The 21205-nt window shown below is 39.0% G+C and overlaps 1 protein-coding gene across 1 annotated transcript in view; it reads right to left on the bottom strand.

Moving 5' to 3' along the window:
* CRYBG1 (crystallin beta-gamma domain containing 1) overlaps positions 1-21205 on the bottom strand; it is a 190305-nt gene that overhangs the window by 106749 nt on the left and 62351 nt on the right. Inside the window, exon 2 of the mRNA XM_014860821.3 lies at positions 9867-10005. Coding sequence (XP_014716307.2) covers positions 9867-10005 — 139 coding nt within the window. The remainder of the gene's footprint in view (positions 1-9866; positions 10006-21205) is intronic.

The following is a 21205-nucleotide window of genomic DNA, read 5'->3' as shown; positions in this document are numbered from 1 at the left end:
GGGAAAGGGGACGTCACCTCTCAAGTAGTCAACCACCTGGGAAACGTGGAAAATGAAAGTGTTAGAAAATGTTTTTTCCTCTTGGCTACCTCAACAAATGCTTGTTGAATTGAATTGTCATCCTTATTGACTAAACTAGAATAATCAAGCTGGAAACTGGAAAATGCTCCACCTTGACAATTATAATTAATTAGACAATGAAAAAGCGGTCAAAAGTGATTGTGGTAGAACCATCTCTGAGATAGCTGAGATAAACCAGGTACCTGTCTGTTTTGAATGATTTGGGAGCATCCCAATCTCAAGAGTGAGGCTGGAGATTCACAGATGTCTCCTGAATGATGGGGCAAGAAGCATAAATGAGAATCAAAATCTGAACAAGTCACTTTTGAAGGAGCAACACTGATTTGGCAAGACTTCTCCTCTATAGATTATAGTTACTTTGGGTTTTCTTTGGGGGGTGGCAGGGGCGAGAAGGGAGGCTTATTGTTTCCTTTTAAAAAGTGCACATACACACATGCTTATACACATGCACATACACTTATAGACAACGGGAAATAAGAGGCTTCATCCAGGTGATCAAGAATGAAAGAATCCAAATGCTTAAAGCAAAATAGTTTTTGCTTGAATTAATCAAATAATTGCTGTACCTGTTTATTTCATTTTACTTGTTTGAACTTGGCTCCAAAATGATTAAAAATATGGCAGTTTCACTTATAATCACTATAGTCATATATAATTCTCTAGATTAAAATAAGTGATTAGCAAAGAAGACATACAGAAATGAAAAGAGATTCCATGCTCATGGATTGGAAGAATAAACATAGTTAAAATGTCCATATTACCAAAGCAGTCTACAGATTCAACTCAATCCCAATCAGAATCCTAATGACATTCTTCATGGAAATAGAACAAGAGAATCCTAAAATTTATATGGAACAATAAAAGACCCCAAATTGCCAAAGCCATCCTGAGAAAAAAGAACAAAGCTGGAGGTATCACACTCCCTGACTTCAAAATTTACTACAGGAGCTGGCCCTGCAAGTGGTTAAGTTCATGCACTCAACTTTGGTGGCCCAGTGTTTCTCTGGTTCAGATGCTGGGCACGGACATGGCACTGCTCACCAAGCCATGCTGAGGCAGTGTCCCACATAGCACAACCAGAAAGACCTACAAGTAGAATATACAACTATGTACCAGAGTTGGGGAGGAGTCGGGGGTGGGGGGGTGTGTGGTGGTGGCTTTGGAGAGAAGAAGAAGGAAAAATTTGGGGCCGGCCCGGTGGCACAGCAGTTATGTTCGCATGTTCCACTTCAGCGGCCTGGAGTTCGCTGGTTCAGATCCCAGATGCAGGCATGGCACTGCTTGGCAAGCCATGCTGTGGCAGGTGTCCCATATAAAGTAGAGGGAGATGGGCATGGATGTTAGCTCAGGGCCAGTCTTCCTCAGCAAAAAGAGGAGGATTGGCAGACATTAGCTCAGGGCTGATCTTCCTCAAAAAAAAAAAAAAAAAAAAAAAAACAAACCAAACGTCTATGGACAGTTTATCTTCCACAAGGAGCCAAGAACATACAATAGAGACAGGAAAGCCTCTTTAACAAATGGTGTTGGGAAAACTGGACAGTCACATGCAAAAGAATGAAGATAGACCATTATCTTATACCACACACAAAAATTAACTCAAAATGGATTAAAGATTAGAATGTAAGACCTGAAACCATAAATATCCTAGACGAAAATTTAGGTAGTACATTCTTTGACATAGGTCCTAGTAGCATCTTTCAAATACCATGTCTACTCAGGCAAAGGAAACAAAAGAAAAAATAAAGGGAACTACATCAGACTAAAAAGCTTCTGCAAGGCCTGGGAAACCATCAACAAAACGAAAAGACAACTCACCAACTAGAAGAAAATATTTAGAAATCATATATCTAACAAGGGGTTAATTTCCAAAATATATAAAGAATTTACACAACTCAACAAGAAAAAAATGAACAACCCAATCAAAAAATGGGCAGAGGAAATGAATATACATTTTTCCAAAGAAGATATAAAGGTGGCCAACAGGCACACGAAAAGATGTTCAACATCACTAATTATTAGAGAAATGCAAATCAAACCTACATTGAGATATCACCTTATATCTGTCAGAATGGCTATAATTAACAAGACAGGAAATAACAAGTGTTGGAGAGGATGTGGAGAAAAGGGAACCCTTGCACACTGCTGGTGGGAGTGCAAACTGGTGCAGCCATTATGGAAAACAGTATGGAGATTTCTCAAAAAATTAAAAATAGAAATACTATATCATCCAGCTATTCCACTACTGAGTACTTACCCAAAAAACATGAAATCAATAATTCAAAAAGATGGGGCTGGCCCTGTGATGTAGTGGTTAAGTTCTGTGCAGGTTCACGGGTTCGGATCCTGGGTGTGGACCTACACTGCTCATCAGCTATGCTGTGGCAGCGACCCATATGCAGGGTAGAGGAAGATTGGCAGGGATGTTGGCTCAGGGCTAATCTTCCTCAAGCAAAAAAAGAGGAGGATTGGTAACAGAACTTAGCTCAGGATTAACCTTCCTCAGCAAAAAAGCCACAATAATAATAATTCAAAAAGATATATGTAGCCCCATGTTCATCACAGCATTATTCACAAAAGCCAAAATGTGGAAGCAACCCAAGTGCCTATCAATGGATGAATGAATAAAGAAGATATAGTGTACCATGGAATACTACTCAGCTATGAAAAAGATTAAATTCTGCCATTTGCAACAACATGGATGGATCTTGAGGGTATTATGCTAAGTGAGATAAGTCAGAGAGAGAAAGATACGGTATAATTTCACTCATATGTGGAAGATAAAGAAACAAACAAATAGATAAGGAGAACAGATTAGCGGTTACCAGAGGAGAAGGCGATGGGGGAAAGGCAAAAGGAGTAAAGGGGTATATATGTATGGTAACAGATAAAAACTGGACTGTTGGTGGTGAACACGATGCAGTCTATACAGACACTGAAATATAATAATATACACCTGAAATTTACACAATGTTGTAAGCCAAACTGATCCCAATAAAATAATTTTTAAAAAAATAAGTGATTAATGTTGGGAAGCAAGGCAAGCCTCTACAAAGTTAAAAAAATTGAAATAATAACAAGCATCTTCTCAGATCATAGTGCTATAAGGCTAGAAATTAATTACAAGAAAAAAGCTGAGAAAGGCACAAAGATGTGGAGACTAAACAACACACTACTGAACAAGCAATGGATCATTGAAGAAATTAAAGAAGAAATAAAAAAATACCAGGAAACAAATGAAAATGACAGCATGCCATACCAACTCATATGGGATACAGCAAAAGCTGTATTAAGAGGAAAATTCATCGCAATACAGGCACATCTTAACAAACAAGAAAAATCCCAAATAAGCAACCTTAAAGCATACCTAACTGAACTAGAGAAAAAAGAACAAATGAAGCCCAAAGTCAGCAGAAGGAGAGAAATAATAAAAATCAGAGCAGAAATAAATACTATTGAAATGAAAAAGGCAGTAGAAAGGATCAATGAGACAAAGAGCTGGTTTTTTAAGAAGATAAATAAAATTGACAAACCACTAGCCAGAATTACAAAGAAAAAAGGGAGAAAGCTCAAATAAACAAAATCAGAAATGAGCGAGGAGAAATAACAACAGACTCCGCAGAAATACAACAGATTATAAGAGAATACTACAAAAAACTATATGCCAACAGAATGGATAACCTAGAGGAAATGGATAAATTCCTGGACTCCTACAATCTCCCAAAGCTCACTCAAGAGGCAGACAATTTGAACAGACCAATCACAAGGAAAGAGATTGAAACAGCAATCAAAAGCATCCCAAAGAATAAAACCCCAGGACCAGATGGCTTTCCTGGGGAATTCTACCAAACTTTCAGAGAGGATTTAATACCTATCCTTTTCAAGCTCTTCCAAAAAATTAGGGAAGATGGAACACTTCCTAACACATTCTATGAGGCCAACATCATGCTGATACCAAAACCTGACAAGGACACCACGAAAAAAGAGAACTACAGGCCAATATCACTGATGAACATAGATGCAAAAATTCTAAACAAAATTTTGGCAACCAAAATTCAGCAATTCATCAAAAGAATCATACATCAGGATCAGGTGGGATTCATACCAGGGACACAGGGATGGTTCAACATCCGCAAATCAATCAACGTGATACACCACATCAACAAACTGAGGAATAAAAACCACATGATCATCTCAATAGATGCAGAGAAGGCATTTGACAAGATCCAACAGCCATTTATGATAAAAACTCTGAACAAAATGGGCATAGAAGGAAACTACCTCAACATAATAAAGGCCATATACGACAAACCCATAGCCAACATCATACTCAATGGGCAAAAACTGAACTCCATCCCCCTGAAAACAGGAACAAGACAAGGACGCCCTCTATCACCACTCTTATTTAACATAGTACTGGAGGTCCTGGCCAGAGCAATCAGGCAAGAAAAAGGAATAAAAGGAATCCAAATAGGGAAGGAAGAAGTGAAACTCTCGCTGTTTACAGACGACATGATCTTATATATAGAAAACCCCAAAGAATCCATTGGCAAACTGTTAGAAGTAATCAACAACTACAGCAAAGTTGCAGGGTACAAAATCAATTTGCATAAATCAGTAGCATTTCTATACTCCAGTAATGAACCAACAGAAAAAGAACTCAAGAATACAATACCATTCACAATCGCAACAAAAAGAATAAAATACCTTGGGGTAAATTTAACTAAGGAAGTGAAGGACTTATATAATGAAAATTACAAGGCCTTTCTGAGAGAATTGGATGACGACATAAGGAGATGGAAAGACATTCCATGTACATGGATTGGAACAATAAACATAGTTAAAATGTCTATTCTACCTAAAGCAATCTACAGATTCAATGCCATCCCAATCAGAATCCCAATGACATTCTTTACAGAATTAGAACAAAGAATCCTAAAATTCATATGGGGCAACAAAAGACCCCGAATTGCTAAAGCAATCCTGAGAAAAAAGAACAAAACGGGAGGCATCACAATCCGACTTCAAAACATACTACAAAGCTACAGTAATCAAAACAGCATGGTACTGGTATAAAAACAGGTGCACAGATCAATGGAACAGAATTGAAAGCCCAGAAATAAAACCACACATCTATGGACAGCTTATCTTTGACAAAGGAGCTGAGGGCATACAATGGAGAAAAGAAAGTCTTTTCAACAAATGCTGCTGGGAAAACTGGAAAGCCACATGTAAAAGAATGAAAATTGACCATTCTTTTTCACCATTCACCAAAATAAACTCAAAATGGATTGAAGACCTAAAGGTGAGACCTGAAACCATAAGGCTTCTGGAAGAAAACGTAGGCAGTACACTCTTTGACATCAGTATTAAAAGGATCTTTTCGGACACCATGCCTTCTCAGAGAAGGGAAACAATAGAAAGAATAAACAAATGGGACTTCATCAGATTAAAGAGCTTCTTCAAGGCAAATGAAAACAGGATTGAAACAAAAAAACAACCCACTAACTGGGAAAAAATATTTGCAAGTCATATATCTGACAAAGGCTTAATATCCATAATATATAAAGAACTCTCGCAACTCAACAACAAAACATCAAACAACCCAATCAAAAAATGGGCTGGAGACATGAACAGACATTTCTCCAAAGAAGATATACTGATGGCCAATAGGCACATGAAAAGATGCTCATCATCGCTGATCATCAGGGAAATGCAAATCAAAACTACACTAAGATATCACCTTACACCCGTTAGAATGACAAAAATATCTAAAACTAATAGCAACAAATGTTGGAGAGGTTGCGGAGAAAAAGGAACCCTCATACACTGCTGGTGGGAATGCAAACTGGTGCAGCCACTATGGAAAACAGTATGGAGATTCCTCAAAAAACTAAAAATAGAACTACCATACGATCCAGCCATCCCACTACTGGGTATTTATCCAAAGAGCTTGAAGTCAGCAATCCCAAAAGTCCTGTGCACCCCAATGTTTATTGCAGCACTGTTTACAATAGCCAAGACGTGGAAGCAACCTAAGTGCCCATCAACAGACGAATGGATAAAGAAGATGTGGTACATATATACAATGGAATACTACTCAGCTGCAAAACAGAACAAAATCATTCCATTTGCAATAACATGGATGGACCTTGAGAGAATTATGTTAAGTGAAATAAGCCAGCAAGAGAAAGATAATCTGTGTATGACTCCACTCATATGAGTAATTTAAAACTATGGACCAAGAACAGTTTAGTGGATACCAGGGGAAAGGTGGGGTGGGGGGTGGGCACAAAGGGTGAAGTGGTGCACCTACAACATGACTGACAAACATTAATGTACAATTGAAATTTCACAAGATTGTAACCTATCAATAACTCAATAAAAAAAATCATTAAAAAAAAAAAGAACGGAGCAAAACAAACTAAAAAAAAAAAATAAGTGATTAGAATTGAAGAGGGATTAAAAGATTTTTATACTAGAAATCATTGGAATTCTCATTAAGGTAATTGCCCTCTTCGAAGATGTGAATTTTAATTAGCAATACATTGCTCAGTATTCTTGTTCAATTTCCTTAAAGAAATGCTTTAATTAATAAAAGGTGTTCCTTCACATTCTGGAAATATTTTGAAATGTAGCAGAATCAAGACATTTTCACTTATAAAATTAATTATGCTGTAAATATGACATAATAAATATAAAACGTGAAAATAAATACAGCAAAACATATAATCATCTACAATGTTAATCTTCTTTTACATGCAAAGAAAGAATTATTCAACATGTTTGTCACATATGATACATAATATGTTTCATTTAATGATACTACTTCCTTATTCTTTTCTTTTACATGAAAAAATGGTCTTTTATAAATACATTTTACATAAACATATCTTCTACTCTAAAACTGACTAAAGGTTTTATGCAGCTGTTTAAAGGAAAAATTATTTGTATAAATAAATATAAAATCTCTGATGACTTTTCTCATGTAAGATTTAAGTTCTAGTATTCTTGTTTTGATTTTTAGTTACGCTTTTTTTCCTAGTTGATGTATATGTGTTTGAGAGGCCATATTATCTTTATAATTATAAATTCATATTTCCGTTTACACAAGCAGGTATTGTAAATGTTTTCTTATTTTAATTGAAGGATTCAATATATCATCGTCAGCTTTAAGGAATGTTTAAGGAATTTTAACAGCATGTTAAACAAATAAACAAATACAATAGCATAGAATGTACAGAACAAATATAGAGAGTGAATAAATTCTGGTTGTTTTGGGAAAGGCAAATAACTTTAATGCAAATAAAAAGTTTAAACATTCATTTGAATAAGTAGATATAACTTTGAGTGCTAGATCAACTCAGGGATCTTAAGAAGAATGTATGGCCTCCAGCCTGGGAAAGACGCCAAGGGTGGTCCTGATATAATTGCTCTTAAATCTTCTGAATCTCACAGGAAATGACCAGGCTCCTTGCAGAGAGTTGACTAAGGGAAGGGTACTTTGGAAGGTATGGGAGGTGTCCTGGCACCCCGGCACTCCCTGTAGGTATGAACCACCCAGAATCTAAGTGGAATTAACTTTTGTTAACTCCTAATAATACTGGCCAGGGTGGCGGTGTGCAGGTGTCTCACACTGCTGAGAATGGTCCAGTTACTCTTCTTGGCCGTGATCTCAAGAGACGTAAAATTGAGAGCACATCAGAAGGGAAGAGAAAGTCTGCTCCACTGCCTCTTCCCTTCTCCCAGATCTAGGAGAATAAGCAGATGAGAAAGACCAAGAGAGCCAGAGCCCAGAGAGAGCAGGAGTAAGAAAGAGGGATGATGGAGCGGGAGAGAGGGCAGGGAAAGAGAGAGAGAGAGCAAGAGAGAGAGAGACCACAGGCAGATCCAGAAGTGGACCCCCAGAGCCAGTTCTTCTTGTTGCGGGTATTTGACCATCTCTCAGGGGGAGGGCGTGGTACAGGCAGAGAGTACAGGCGGTGCCTGGCTGACCCCATTTCAGGTGACACTTGGAGACAGCATGGCCAGAATGACACTCTGCCTCTGCTTTCTCCCTTCCTCAAGTTCCTGCCTTTCTCCTCTATCTGCGCTGGCTCCCTTCCTCCACTGGGTTCGCAGTTCATCTGTTTCTGGCTCCAAGCCTCTGCCTTTCCCAGGTGTTCTGACTGGCCTCCTTCCCCCTGCCAGCCCTCGCAGTATGACTCTCTGGCTCGGCCTCTCCTGTGGGCTGTCTGGTGCCCAGGGTGCCTTGACTGCGGCCCAGGAGAGCGAGCAAGGGTCGAGAGACCAGGTCCAGATGGGATGTCAGTTCTGTGACGACGACATGACTGTTGCTGGACTGCAAACCAAGGGAGGGGGCACTGCAGACCCTTCACCGCCATCCCTCTTGGGAATTTATTTTTTGCTCCAACTCTGAATGCTGTCACCAACTCTTTCCTGGACTTTGGTAAACATCACAGGATATTTAATGGCATGATACTTACAGAATTATTTTTATTTTAATTTATTAAAGGACAGATGTAGGAAACAACTGAAAACTCTAGTTAGGGCCAGTCACCAGATTTATCAGGTTTTGTTTACAATTATAAACTATTTCTTATAAAGAAAGAAGAACAAAATGTGAAACCAATTTGAATGTAAGCATAAATTACAGTAAGCCAGGTTATTTAATTTTTTTAATTTAAATTTGATTTTTTATTTTAACATTTTATAAGTTAATTTTATATTTCTGGCACTCTGATTGAGATCATGCTATTTTGAGATAGAAAGCATTCTGTGTTGAATTTCCCTACCTCCTTTTGTCATGTTCTAATAAAATACAAAATATGAGCCAATAATTTCACCACGTCCTTTTTTTACCGCTTTCCATCACTAATTCTTTTCATTTTTATTTTTAACTGCGGTAAAATACACATGACATAAAATTTACCATCTTAACAACATTAAGTGTACAGTTCAGCAATGTTTAAGTACATTCACATTGTTATACATCCAATCTCCAAAACTTTTCATCTTACACTAAGCAATTTTTTTATTTCTAATATATAGCACTATTAAAGCAAATTTCTTTTCTGGGGAAGAGGATTTCTTGCATGACAAAATATCTTTCACTACTAACCCTCACTGATCTTATAATAAGTGGTAACAAGAAACGTATTATGCAACCTGCAAGGCCTGGCAGCTAAACCAGCTCTCACACTATGACTGAAGATATCATTCTACTTTTCCACCTGCAGACAAGTACGTGAGTAATGTCTTTCATGAATGAACAAATGTGGTTAACATGTATACACTTCTCTATCTCCCACCTTGCGGAAAGCTTTTCTTTTCAAGACAATATAATAAAGTCAGAACTTTCTGTGCAAACATCTGGATATTAACAAGTAACTGTTGATATAATAATAACTCTAAATGCTTTACAGTAGGAAGTCATATAAATGCTTTTTATGGAAAAGAACCACAAATTCCAAATATTGATGTCATCTTAACTTTGTGTACCTTAGAGTTACAGCACAGCCCGTGTAAAAAGAAAAAAGGCAGACAAAAGGTACCCATGACAATGAGGAAGAACATCTGAAGACAGCATGGAGCAAAGATTCAAGCTCATCCCTTGAGACTCATTATTTATTGTCAGGGTGCTTTGATATATAATGCCCTTTTTACAAAACATCCACATTCGTTTTAAGTATGTTTTTCAATTAGACGGGGTTATTTTATAATGTTTTAATTCATTAAAGCCAAATACAAATATTCATGGGAGCCAAATACTGGAAATAAAGCATTACCTTTTTGAACATTCCGGACTCTGTAGGTAAAGGACCAGGCTCCTCACTGGTGGTGTGAAAGAACTGGGATTCCCCACAGTGCAATGTAAATTCCTGGAGTTCCTGAGCCACATGGCCTCCATCCACGACTTCTGAAGCTCTGTAAAGAGTGGAAATACAGTTATGTCAACAACCTATCAGGAATGCTGGAAACTCAAGAAACCCAAAGGCACGTTTCTCTGTGTATATTTCCAATCAGCCAAAATAATGAATCATTCTTCAAAACCAACACAGGATTGCAGATAATTTGGTACTCTCATAACTCATTTATAAATAAACTTTGATGACTTCACCATGTGGCTGACAGAATCCTTTTAAACCCTATGCCAAACACAAATTAGAGATAGGTAGGTAAATAGCTACATGGAAAGACAGATTTTGTCATGAAAGCAATTCAATTTCATTTTATGATTTAATGGTTGCTCTACTGTCATTGCTCTAAGAAAAGAAAACAAGAAATTTGTAAGTTTCCTGAACATTGGAAATAAAGTGGGAACTGAATCACCGTTAAGGGAGGGAACTAGGCAATGCCAGGAAAAGGGAACTGTTCCCAGGATTATAATGTTTACTGATTTAAAAGAAATGGAAACCAATGAAGGGAGAAAAAGTGTTCCAGCAGACTCTGGTGGTTGCCTACCCCCAAAAATTTCCTTTATCCAAACCTCCAGTTTCGCTACCCCCCAAACACATTTTCTTTGCTAATATCCCTGATTTCATTCAGATATGCATTCTCCATGTGCCTCAGAGGAAGCTGCTTCCAGCCCTGGCAATCAATCAATACTGGTCTAATCCTGGTGTCCCATTCCCCCCACCAGTAACTGATTTGGGGATATGCCCATACATCTCTTTCTTGCTGGTATTTCCCATTGATTTAGGTCTCTCTGACCCTCTAAAGTGTACTTTGCCCTACTTATCTGGTGCAATTCTGGCCACTGAGATGTGAAGGACATCTGCTGAAGGAATCAGGGAAGGTTTTTCTCTTACACGAAGGTTTACAGAAAGAAGTAGTTCTTCTTCCCTGCAGGCCAGTGACATCCTGCATGTGCTGAATGTGATAGCCATCTTGGGACCATGAATGGCATTAGCCTAAGGAGAATAGATGGAAGAGAAAGGAGGGCAGAAATATGAGATCAACTTGAGTCTTCAAATATGTTGTTGAATTGCTGAATTTGCCAATCCTAGACCTGCCCTGGCTCTGGAGTTCTTGCTGTGTTACATCACAAATGCCCTATTCTTTAAGCCATTTTGAGTTGGATGTTCTCTGTTATCTGCAGCTGAGCATCATAATTGATGCAAGGATTGATATTTTTCTTAAGCATATAATTAAGGCTGGGATAAAGATACTGGAGCAGGACAAGGGCTTTGAATGAAGAATGCTAATGAAGTGGAAAGAAAACCAAAAAATCCAAGGCTTTAATATTTTGCAGAAGAAATACACGCTTTTGTGGAATTTCTACAATGTGCCAATAAAAAGATAACTAGGGTAAAGTACACTTCAGAGGGGCAGGGAGACAGAAATCAATGTGGTAATGCCAGCCAGAGAGATATATATGGGCATAATTTGAGGAACTGTATTGTGTATATCTTTATTTTGGAAAACATGATGCTTCGTATTACATAAAATGTGAAGTTGTATTAGCAGCAATAACTTCTTTTTGTCTTCCCCCCAGTTTTGTACTATAAAAGTAATGCTTGTATACAGTAAAGATAATTCACTCAGTATCAAAGGGAACTGAAATAAAAAATAATTTCTTAGCCCTATCACAATTTCATTCTGCATAAGTAACCACTCTGAACCGTTTCCTTCCTGCAACATTTTATGCCATATGTAAGACATTGTGGAAATACATTCACACCCTCTGAAAGAAAGTGCTGACGTTTGCCTTTGAGGCAACTCTGTATGTATGAAGGAATAGAGAAACAGGCGTAGCACAGGGGAACTTAGATAACAACTGAAAAGTACCTCAAAGTTGAGATGGTGTTATAGTCTCAACACGGATGTGTTTTTGCCTCACGACTGGTTTTTACTAATTGTCCTGACCTAACCCACCATGCACATCTTGTCCCTCTGCTAGCAAATAAGCCAAGAGGAGGAACGCGCAAGAAAAGCCCGCTAGGACTTGAAAACTGAAATGCGATATAACCATTGCAGCCTTACAAATTGTAAAAGTAAGCCAGAAATGTAGAGGAAATCTGCCACTTCTAATATTTTTCTTTTTTGGAGAAAAATACACATGCACATTGAATGAATCTAGAGGGTACAGAGATAAATGTGAACTATGTGTGCTTCCTAAGCTTTATACTGTTGGAAGTGGGCACCCAAAAAGGACTTCTCTCCTCCTGCTAGAAGATACTGAGACGTACTGTGTGATTAAAAGCTGGCAAGGGTGCTCTTTCTATATATTTTGCTTGTGATCCAATCCCTGCCTATTGTATAGGATCCTTTTGTCTGCAAGTAACATAAAGTCCAAGTCACAGAAGCCTAATCAAAAATGAAATTTATTACCATATCTAAAACAAGATGGGTGGACTGAGTTGGCTTAATCAGCTTATTCAGTTGCTGCTAAATTCAGTGGCTGCTACAGTTCTGGTCATGACACATAGGTATGATAATTCCAGAGGCTGAAAGATGATCTCTTTCTGTGTACTTCTCTTAGAAGTGAGGAAGTCTTCCCCAGAAATCACCTAGCAGACTCCTCTTCATGTCTCATCCTGTACCAGACCAATCACTGGACCTACCCCATTAGGTCGGGACCTGAAGGACATCCCTGTGCAGAGAGTAGGCAACTGAACAAAGTGGGATTCTACTGGGAAAAAAGGAGAAGCGGAGGGAGTGGAAACGGATGCTGGTGTGGTCATATCACCTCCCTAACTTTGCCTTGAAATATATTCTCCACACTTACTACACTGTTGGGAGAAGTAGAGTCGATATATATTCATGACTGAATTTGAGTTATCAAAGCAGAAACTTTCATGATTTTTCCCTCATAGCATGTCAAACCCAGGGAGCCTACTTGCCCTCCTGATTTGGGGATGAACTAACAAAACTTGGCATGCTCTTCAAGAGTCAATTCTGTATGTGCGGGGTCACGATCTCCCAGATGGAAGGTAGGTTTAGTTTCTCGATGGCCAGAGGAAGAGCAGGACTCTTACAGAGAGTCCAGGGAAGGTCCTTGCTTCACCCATAATTCTGAAACACGAAATGCTGAGTGTTTGTGGTACAGCCAATAACCTCTGACCTCCCTTCGAGGGGAGGAGGATGATGAGATGTTGGCTGACTTCCCTTTCCTCCTGACCCAGATCCAGGCAGTATGCTGTGCACCTGGTCACAGGTGCCATTATTTCAAAGTTGGCTCCAGGACACGAGATGTGTGGGCTGAGAGGGCTTCACAAACAGAGCCCAACTTCAGGACAGCTTCTCACCCACTCTATGGTTCAGGCCATCCCATGAGCATTTTCTAGGTCCTCTCTAGTGTCAGACACAGAACTTGTACTCACAGCAAACTTATTGCACAAGTTTGTCCCCTGAAACACAATCTTCACAAGACACTACACAGAAAAAATAGGTCCCTAGGCCCTAAGTTAACTTTTGAACAGAGTCTAGCATTAATTTTTTTAGCAAGCATTTTTAGATCTCTCACTATATATCATACATCAAAGTACACAAGATGAACAAACCCACTCCCTGCTCTCAAGGATATTAAGGTCTAGTAGACACAGGGGCTCATCAAGTGGGCAGTGATATGTTAATTCTGAGTAACAGTTACATACAGAACTTTGCTGTGGTTAGTGCCCTCGAGTCTATTCCGACTCCTAGCGACCCCATGCACAGCAGAGCAGAACCCTGCCCAGTCTTTTTGCTCCATCCTCTCACCTTCCAGCGCTATACCTGATAATGCTCCACTGCTGGTCACAGGGTTTTCATGGCAAATTTTTTTCAGAAGTGGGTGGCCGTGTCTTTCTTCCTAGTCTGTCTTAGACTAGAAGCTCTGCTGAAACCTGTCCACCATGGGTGACCCTGCTGGTGTGTGAAATACTGGTGGCATAGCTTTCAGCATCACAGCAACACACAGCTGCCACAGTATGACAACCAACAGATGGGTGGTGTGGTTCCCTGATGGGGAAACGAACCTGGGCCATGGGTGGTGAGAGCATCAAATCTTAACCATTGGATCACCAGGGCTGGCTACATGTGGGGCTAGACATAGATAAACCTCCCTAGCCTAAAAGCCAACCTTAATAAGTGTTTGCATCGGGAAGGACCAGTTGGAAAGTTTGCTAATTTTTCTTTTCCACAGGGTAAAGCGTAGTTTAACTCCTGATAAGAAGGCTATAGGTGGTCATAAGAAAGGCTAAGCTTGGTTCCCTGGTGAGAAATGTAAGATTCGTAAATGGAAATACAGTTTCCTTTGTGGACAGCCACTACTGGCGTCTTTCTCAGGACAACACTTCTTGGGTTAAAAAAAAGACAAAAATAAAATAAAATCTCCCAAATGCTGCCATACTGTCCTGGAGCTTTAGGAGAGGATAATTCATTAATTTGCTAATTGTAATCTGAACTTCCCTTCTTAGCACAGATACTAGGCTGCCAGAAGTGAAAGAGTTTTAGTGTTAAGTACTTCATTTTACTCAGACTCATACATAAGTGGAGTATTTGCCAGCTCATTCAGTTATTCTCTGTGTTTCTTTTTTATTTGGCTTCTTTTAAAAACCAGATAGCCCTTCTCCCTGGAGATCAAGTTGGTACAAAATTAATAATGGCAAGATTGTTTACCCATTTGTAAGTTAAAAGAGCCACATGGTTATTTCTAGACAAATCCAAGCTTTGTGAGGCTTGAAGCTTATATAATTTGGAGTGCCCTCTTTAAGAAAAACAAAATATCTGACTTTTTCAAAATTTATAGCACTAGCCTCTCCTAAGGCCTTGGGAGTGGCCCTTGAAACTTAAGCCTCATTTGAGTCCTATAAATCTGCCTGAGGTTTTCCTAACTTGGTCTACTCCATCAAGTTGTTCCTCATGCATTTTAATATGTGTAGCCCAACATAAAGCAAGTTAAATGAGTTTCTTTAATAATTCTAGCTTCAGAGACAACGTACATGTAAAACAAGAAAATGCGACACAAAAGTTAAAGTTTAGTTTTAATTATAGGGTATCAATTGATGCTGTACTGCCATCTATTGTCTACTCAAAGAATTATTAGTGTGTTCCACCAAGCCCTGGAATTGTGATTCAAAAGTTATCAAAAGTGCCTCCCTCTGCACTGAATTATTTACTCAAGAGAACTTAAAACACCAGATATGAGAACCACTCTTCTGCATCAAGGCAGTGGTTGTAAGGCTACATAAGTTTACTGCCCACAGAGAAAGGGAGAAAGCTTTCAATTCACTAGCAAACAGCACTAACAGTAAGTGTAGGATTTCTTCGCGGCAACTGCTACATGGTGGAGAGCTACCATTGACTGAGTAACTTCTGTCCTGCTCACATTAGACCATGTATCAGATTACAGACACACACCATCAGATAATTCTAGACCGGAAAGGCCTAGAGATTACATCACAGATCGGAAGAGACATTGGCTCTGAGAAACCATGAGACTGACAGGACTCTGGGCCTGCTGGTTACCCACATGCATGGAACTAAAAGTCAGGCTTCTATGCTGAGGTTCAAAAAGAGGCATCTAATGACAGTGTGACCATAGAGCCATGTAAATCTGTCCCATCTCCAGGGAAAAAAAAAACAAAAACACCACAGTTTTGGATTTACAGAATGGATTTTTCTTTCAGAAGCAATGTTGTATTCAAATTTATATTTTTTCAGCTGAATAAAGATGAAATATAGCTCTACACACAGATTTCAAATCATACCAGTCTAGCCATTACCTATGTGATCTTGGGCTAGTTACTTAACTTCTCTAAGCCTCAGTTTTCTCATCTGCAAAATGGGGATAAGAATTGGATTGTCATGAGAATTAAATTAGCTAATATTCATAAAATGCTTAGCCTAGTACCAGCACATGGTAGGCACTCAATAAGTATCAGCTATTTAAATTATGCATATGAATGTCAGTTGACATTTCCTGATAATAACTTACTAGGTATCATGTGGGTTTTACCTTGAGCTAGCTTATTTATCAGGCTCAACCAAGAAATGATATAGAAATGAGAATGTCTGAATTGGAAGATACCTTAGAGATAATCTAGTGACCCAACCATCTCCTTCTGCAGATGAGCTCATTGAGGCTCAAAGACATTCATTGTTCAAGGTCACAGGGCTAATTAATGGCAGAGTTGGGGGTAGAGAACCCACCTGACTCCCAGTTCAAGACTCATTTCAAATTCTCTGCAGATGAGTTTCATGATCACAAAATTCCCAGTTGGATGGAGAAATGAATAAAATTTTCTATGCTCATTCGAGTTTTAAAAAATCCAAAACATTATCAGAATTTTAGCCATATAAAGAATACTACATCATTAATACAAGTACTTAGCGCCACCAAATGGTAACAGCTTTTAATGCAGAAACTCTGCCACCTAGTGGTTGCACAAGAGCATCCATCTACTCATCCTTTTTAGCAGTGTTTCTTCAAAAAAGTAGCATTCCCTGGTTCAGTCAGCCTCCAACTTACTGGGCCCCTTGACGTATTAAAATGGCAGCTTGAATGCTGTGGGCCATCTTCCAATGTGCTGTGTGGGGCAGAAACGTCCAAGATCCCCTCATATCTGAGCACTGGAATGCAGATCACCTTCTCTCCAACAAAGGCTGGAGACCTTTGGCATAATAATTCCATATTGTGAAATCTAGCCTTTGCGTGCTACAGAGGCTGTGAAACTTAACCAAGTTATCTCAGCACCAATAATATGTAAATTTTGGTCCTTTGGGATCACTCTCCATGATTAACAAACTATGAAGCTCCCCAGAACCAGGCTGGGCTCAATAAAGTTTGGCTTTGTTAGCATTGGTCCCAAAGGAAGAAAGGATCTCATTCTGGGCAAAAGCAGAGGACCAGAGACCAAAACAACCTGGGGGACCATCGCCCCAAACCCAGGAGAACTGAGGCACTGAGGTCTGTGTCTCCAGGAAAGGCTCAGGTTTGTAAGGAGTCTCATGTTTCAGGCAGGATTGCACATGCTCTCAGTTAGAGGAGTTGAAGATTGTGGCATTTTTCCATCTTCTCTTTTTAACATCCGAGTTAGACAAGTTTAGTTTTCAGTTGTCAAAATATAAAAGAAGTGTTCTTGATTGCTGGGTATTTTCCTTTTAAGGCTACTCAAATGCCTATAATCTAATGGCACAGAAGAGAAAATGTAGCTTTTCTTTTGATGGCATATATAATCCCCAAAGAAAGTCTGTCTAATGACCTTACTAACCTCATAAATAACAAATTAATAATGCAAGAGAGAGTATTTTAAATTGCTATCCTTTGCAACTCAAAACAAAGCTAGTGGTGATTATATTACCACAGAGCAGGCAAGGGGCAGGAAGCCTGGCAGCATGTGGTTATAGGCACAAGGATAGAATACGAGCCCTAAGTCACCAGGGACAACTCTCGGGGGTCATTCCTGGGCTCTCCTGCTCCCAACACCCTCCTCTGATCACTGGTCAGGAGCCTTTTGTCATCACACCTGAGCCTGCTTTGAGAGACACTCAAGACACAGCCACATAAGACCTCTTTGTCAGACATATTTCAGGAAAGCTGAGAAGGGTGTTAGCCATGAACTTACTGATCTTCACCTATTTACACTGTTATTTGGATACAAAGTACTGCAAATCCTTTGGAGGAGGAAGGGGTGAGGTGACAGTTATAAACACACGAAATGTGTTGCTTCCACCTCACCAGTATGACATCCATCTACCCTTTTCCACTCCAACGACCACTATCCTAGTTTTGGACTTCATTATCTCTTCAATGTAGAGAGCTTCCCAGCTATTCTCTGCTCTCTAGTCTCTCCTGCACCCCTGTTAAGCCATTCTAACATTATACACAGGTTGATCTTCCTAATGTACTCTCTTGTTTGCAAATCATTAGATGGTTCAGCGTGCTGTACAGAATAAAGACCTGACTTCATAGTCTAGTATGTAGACCCAGTCTGCCTTTTCAAATATAGCTCCCTTACACACCCTATATTACAGACAATTTTGCTATATTTTAGCTTCAATATGATCATTGATGTCTCTTTCTCTCATCTCAGACAGTAAGCTTTTTAAGGGCTCACGTGTATGATTCCCTCTGTTTCAGCCACAGCATATAACCACATCTGTCACATCAAAGATGTTCAGTGTTTACTGGGTGAGTGAATACAAAGCCCCTTGTGCAAAGATGGTTTGACTCATGACCACAGCAGCTGCTTACAGAACCTGCTGCTGTTTATGACTGTTTCAAATAATGTCAATATAAAGCTTTGGTTCAAAAGCACCTCTTTGTAACCACAACAGTTGCATGATAGGCCGGTCTGTCTGCTGCTATCTTCCAGAAGTCAGTGGTGATGTCACACACTTTGAGGTTGAGTTTATAGCACCTTTAATACGCATCATCTGCTTCCTTTGTTTACCTTTGCCCCACCTATCTCATGGTCCAAAAGAACTCTGGTGCCAACAACTGTCAGTAACAGTCCACGAAATTCTGGGGTCCCTAAAGAACCTGGCACCGAACTTCCCTGTCCTCAGTTCTTCCAGACACTCAACGAATTACCTTCATCAATCCTGAGCTTTGATAACACTTGCACTGTTGCAAATATTATTACTTCATAGCATTTTTAGAAGCAATAAAGTTTCAAGAGAAATTGTGTAACTGTACCTTGTATCAAAAATTTTTAGCATTTACCATATTTCCTGAACTCACAGATGCTTACTTTTCCTACAAATCAGTTACTCTCAAAATTCTCACAGCTATACTTCAGAGATTTAAAAGCTCTCCTCAATATATTCTTACTATATGGTGGTCTCATAAATCTCATAAACCCAGAAGTGAGGATTGAGTCTTTAAATGTTACTTGTAAGACATCTAAAACATTCCCACACATAATATGGTGCTTAGAGCAAATGCCCTTTGATGATAATGTGAAACTAAAGAAATTATTTTAAAATATAAGAGTCTCTATTTTTTTTTTTTACTTTTTCTACATAATTCTTATGGAGGTTAGCTTTTTACATTAACTTTCATAACTGTCAATTTCATCATGTTTGACATACTCAATTTCCAAACACCTGGCAGTCATTCAGTGATTAATGTAAAATGCTCAGTAATTAGTACATAATTGCCTGAATCACATCTTTGGCTTCCCCCATCCACCTGCACCAGGTGGGTAAACTCCACAAGGGACCAGAGTTGCTCAATGCCTCCTTGACACATCCTTTTGTAGTGACTAGAATTGTCATCATTTGCTTAATGAATGAGTTCAATTAGTGTCTGTAACTGGAGCTAATGTTACAAAAGAAAACTAATTAAAAGTCATTTCTAACAAGAAGTAACAATGCTTTACATACTATGGACACAACAAGAATACAGATTTGCTGACTGAAGACAATGGAAGGCTAGGAAGCTGGATCTGAGAACAGACTGTATTTATCATCTCAGTTTCATGAACTGAAATCTTTTAAGGTATATAAGGCAAGAAGAGATTATCACTGTGTCCCCGCTCCGCACCTAGCTTAATAAAGTTGTCCTTATGGTGATGCTAGTGACATGCTCCAAATGTCAGCCTCCAATGCCCCCCTTGAAGGGGTACCCCAGTACTGCTCTAACTCTATCCTCGCCTCTCTCCAAACTTCAGTTGTGGTTAGGGGGATTTGTCTGCCTTCCTGTTATAAGCAACTTGCTTCATTATTTCTATATCTTTGCTTGGGTTTCCTATTAACTCTCCCCTCTCCTCTTTGCAATCTTTGGCTATCAAATTCCATTGAACCTAATTTCAAAATTCACTGCCTCAGGCACTTCCCTGATTGTAATGAATCTTGGGTTTCCTCATCCCTTAGCTATCCAGTTTATACTAAAGGAAATTCCGAAAACAGTCATGTTCCAAAACGTTTTTTTAAGGTAATTGATTTATTATCCTATAAATACAATATATAAATGGTGGTTTGATTCCCAGATAAGCCCTTATAAGTCAACTTCATGTAGCTGAAATAGTGCATTATAGCAAAAACAAAAAGAAAAAGAATGCCAACATGAATCATGTTTCAATATCGGTTTAAAAAAACAAGAAGGCAATAAAATGGTCCAAGAACTAGTATTTATTTTTCTCAAGTGCAGATTATCTCTTTTGGAATAGGGACTATTGAGACAGAGCGGGTTCAGTTAGAAACAGATGATGGTTAGGGAATTTTCCAGAGATTATAAAGTGGTTTTACGGGGCTTTTGTTGTTCCCAGATCTAGATTATTATTATTTCGAATTTCACAGCAAAACTCATGGTTTTCCCTTTCCTGCATTCAAATGTATCACTAGCTTTTCTCTTCAGCTTTACAGCCGTCAACTGCATGATCATGATTCACAGTGGAATGAAAGGGGACACAAAGAAGGGAAAGAAAAAAGGAGAAGGAAGAGAAGTGAGGGAAAAGGGAGAGATTTTTCCTTGGCCAAGACTAGAAAGAAAGAGGGAGAGGATAGTATTCAAAACAAAGTGAGGATGATAAAAAAGTCCCACATGTGGAAAAAGTATAGCTGAAGAAGGACAGTGAGGGGAAAAGACAATAGGCAACAGAGCAGGTGCACAATGCTCTACGGGAAAAGTCACTGGCCCCACATTTCCCCAGGTGAGCGCTGAGGGACAGGCCCAGGATAGGCTTTGTGCACAACAGCTCTTTATACATTAAGGATGTGCAAAATTCAGGTGAGTGACAGTAACTGTTTTGGAACTTTTAGGTTGGACGTTATGAAGTAATATTTCTGTAAGTCAAAACCAATCAAATATGATAACTTCATAGGTTCAACTTAGTATCATTTGTTAGGTGTTCATATGAGGTTTTCCATGCACATAGTATCATTTCCTCAGTTCAATTATGTATACAATTTTTGGGAGTTAAGAATCATACCATCTTCTATCACCATAACCTGTACTCAATAGGTATAAAATAAATACTTTTTTTTCTTGTCAGGGATATATAAAACAAGTTTTTTCTTGTGGCACTGACAGAATCCAGGCTTCCAGCACTGAGAGAGAGTTGAGTCACTAAACCACAAAGCATTCTGTCCCAAAAAGTATTTTGTTTAACAGGATTTTAAATTAGGGAGTGTTATCTCACCAAGCAGAATGAGGACTTGTGAGTTAATAAGCTCTATGTACACAGGAGATCTTTATTTC

Source organism: Equus asinus, chromosome 24, assembly GCF_041296235.1.
Source record: "Equus asinus isolate D_3611 breed Donkey chromosome 24, EquAss-T2T_v2, whole genome shotgun sequence".
Lineage (NCBI taxonomy): Eukaryota > Metazoa > Chordata > Mammalia > Perissodactyla > Equidae > Equus > Equus asinus.
This window is presented reverse-complemented; position numbering and strand designations above follow the sequence as displayed.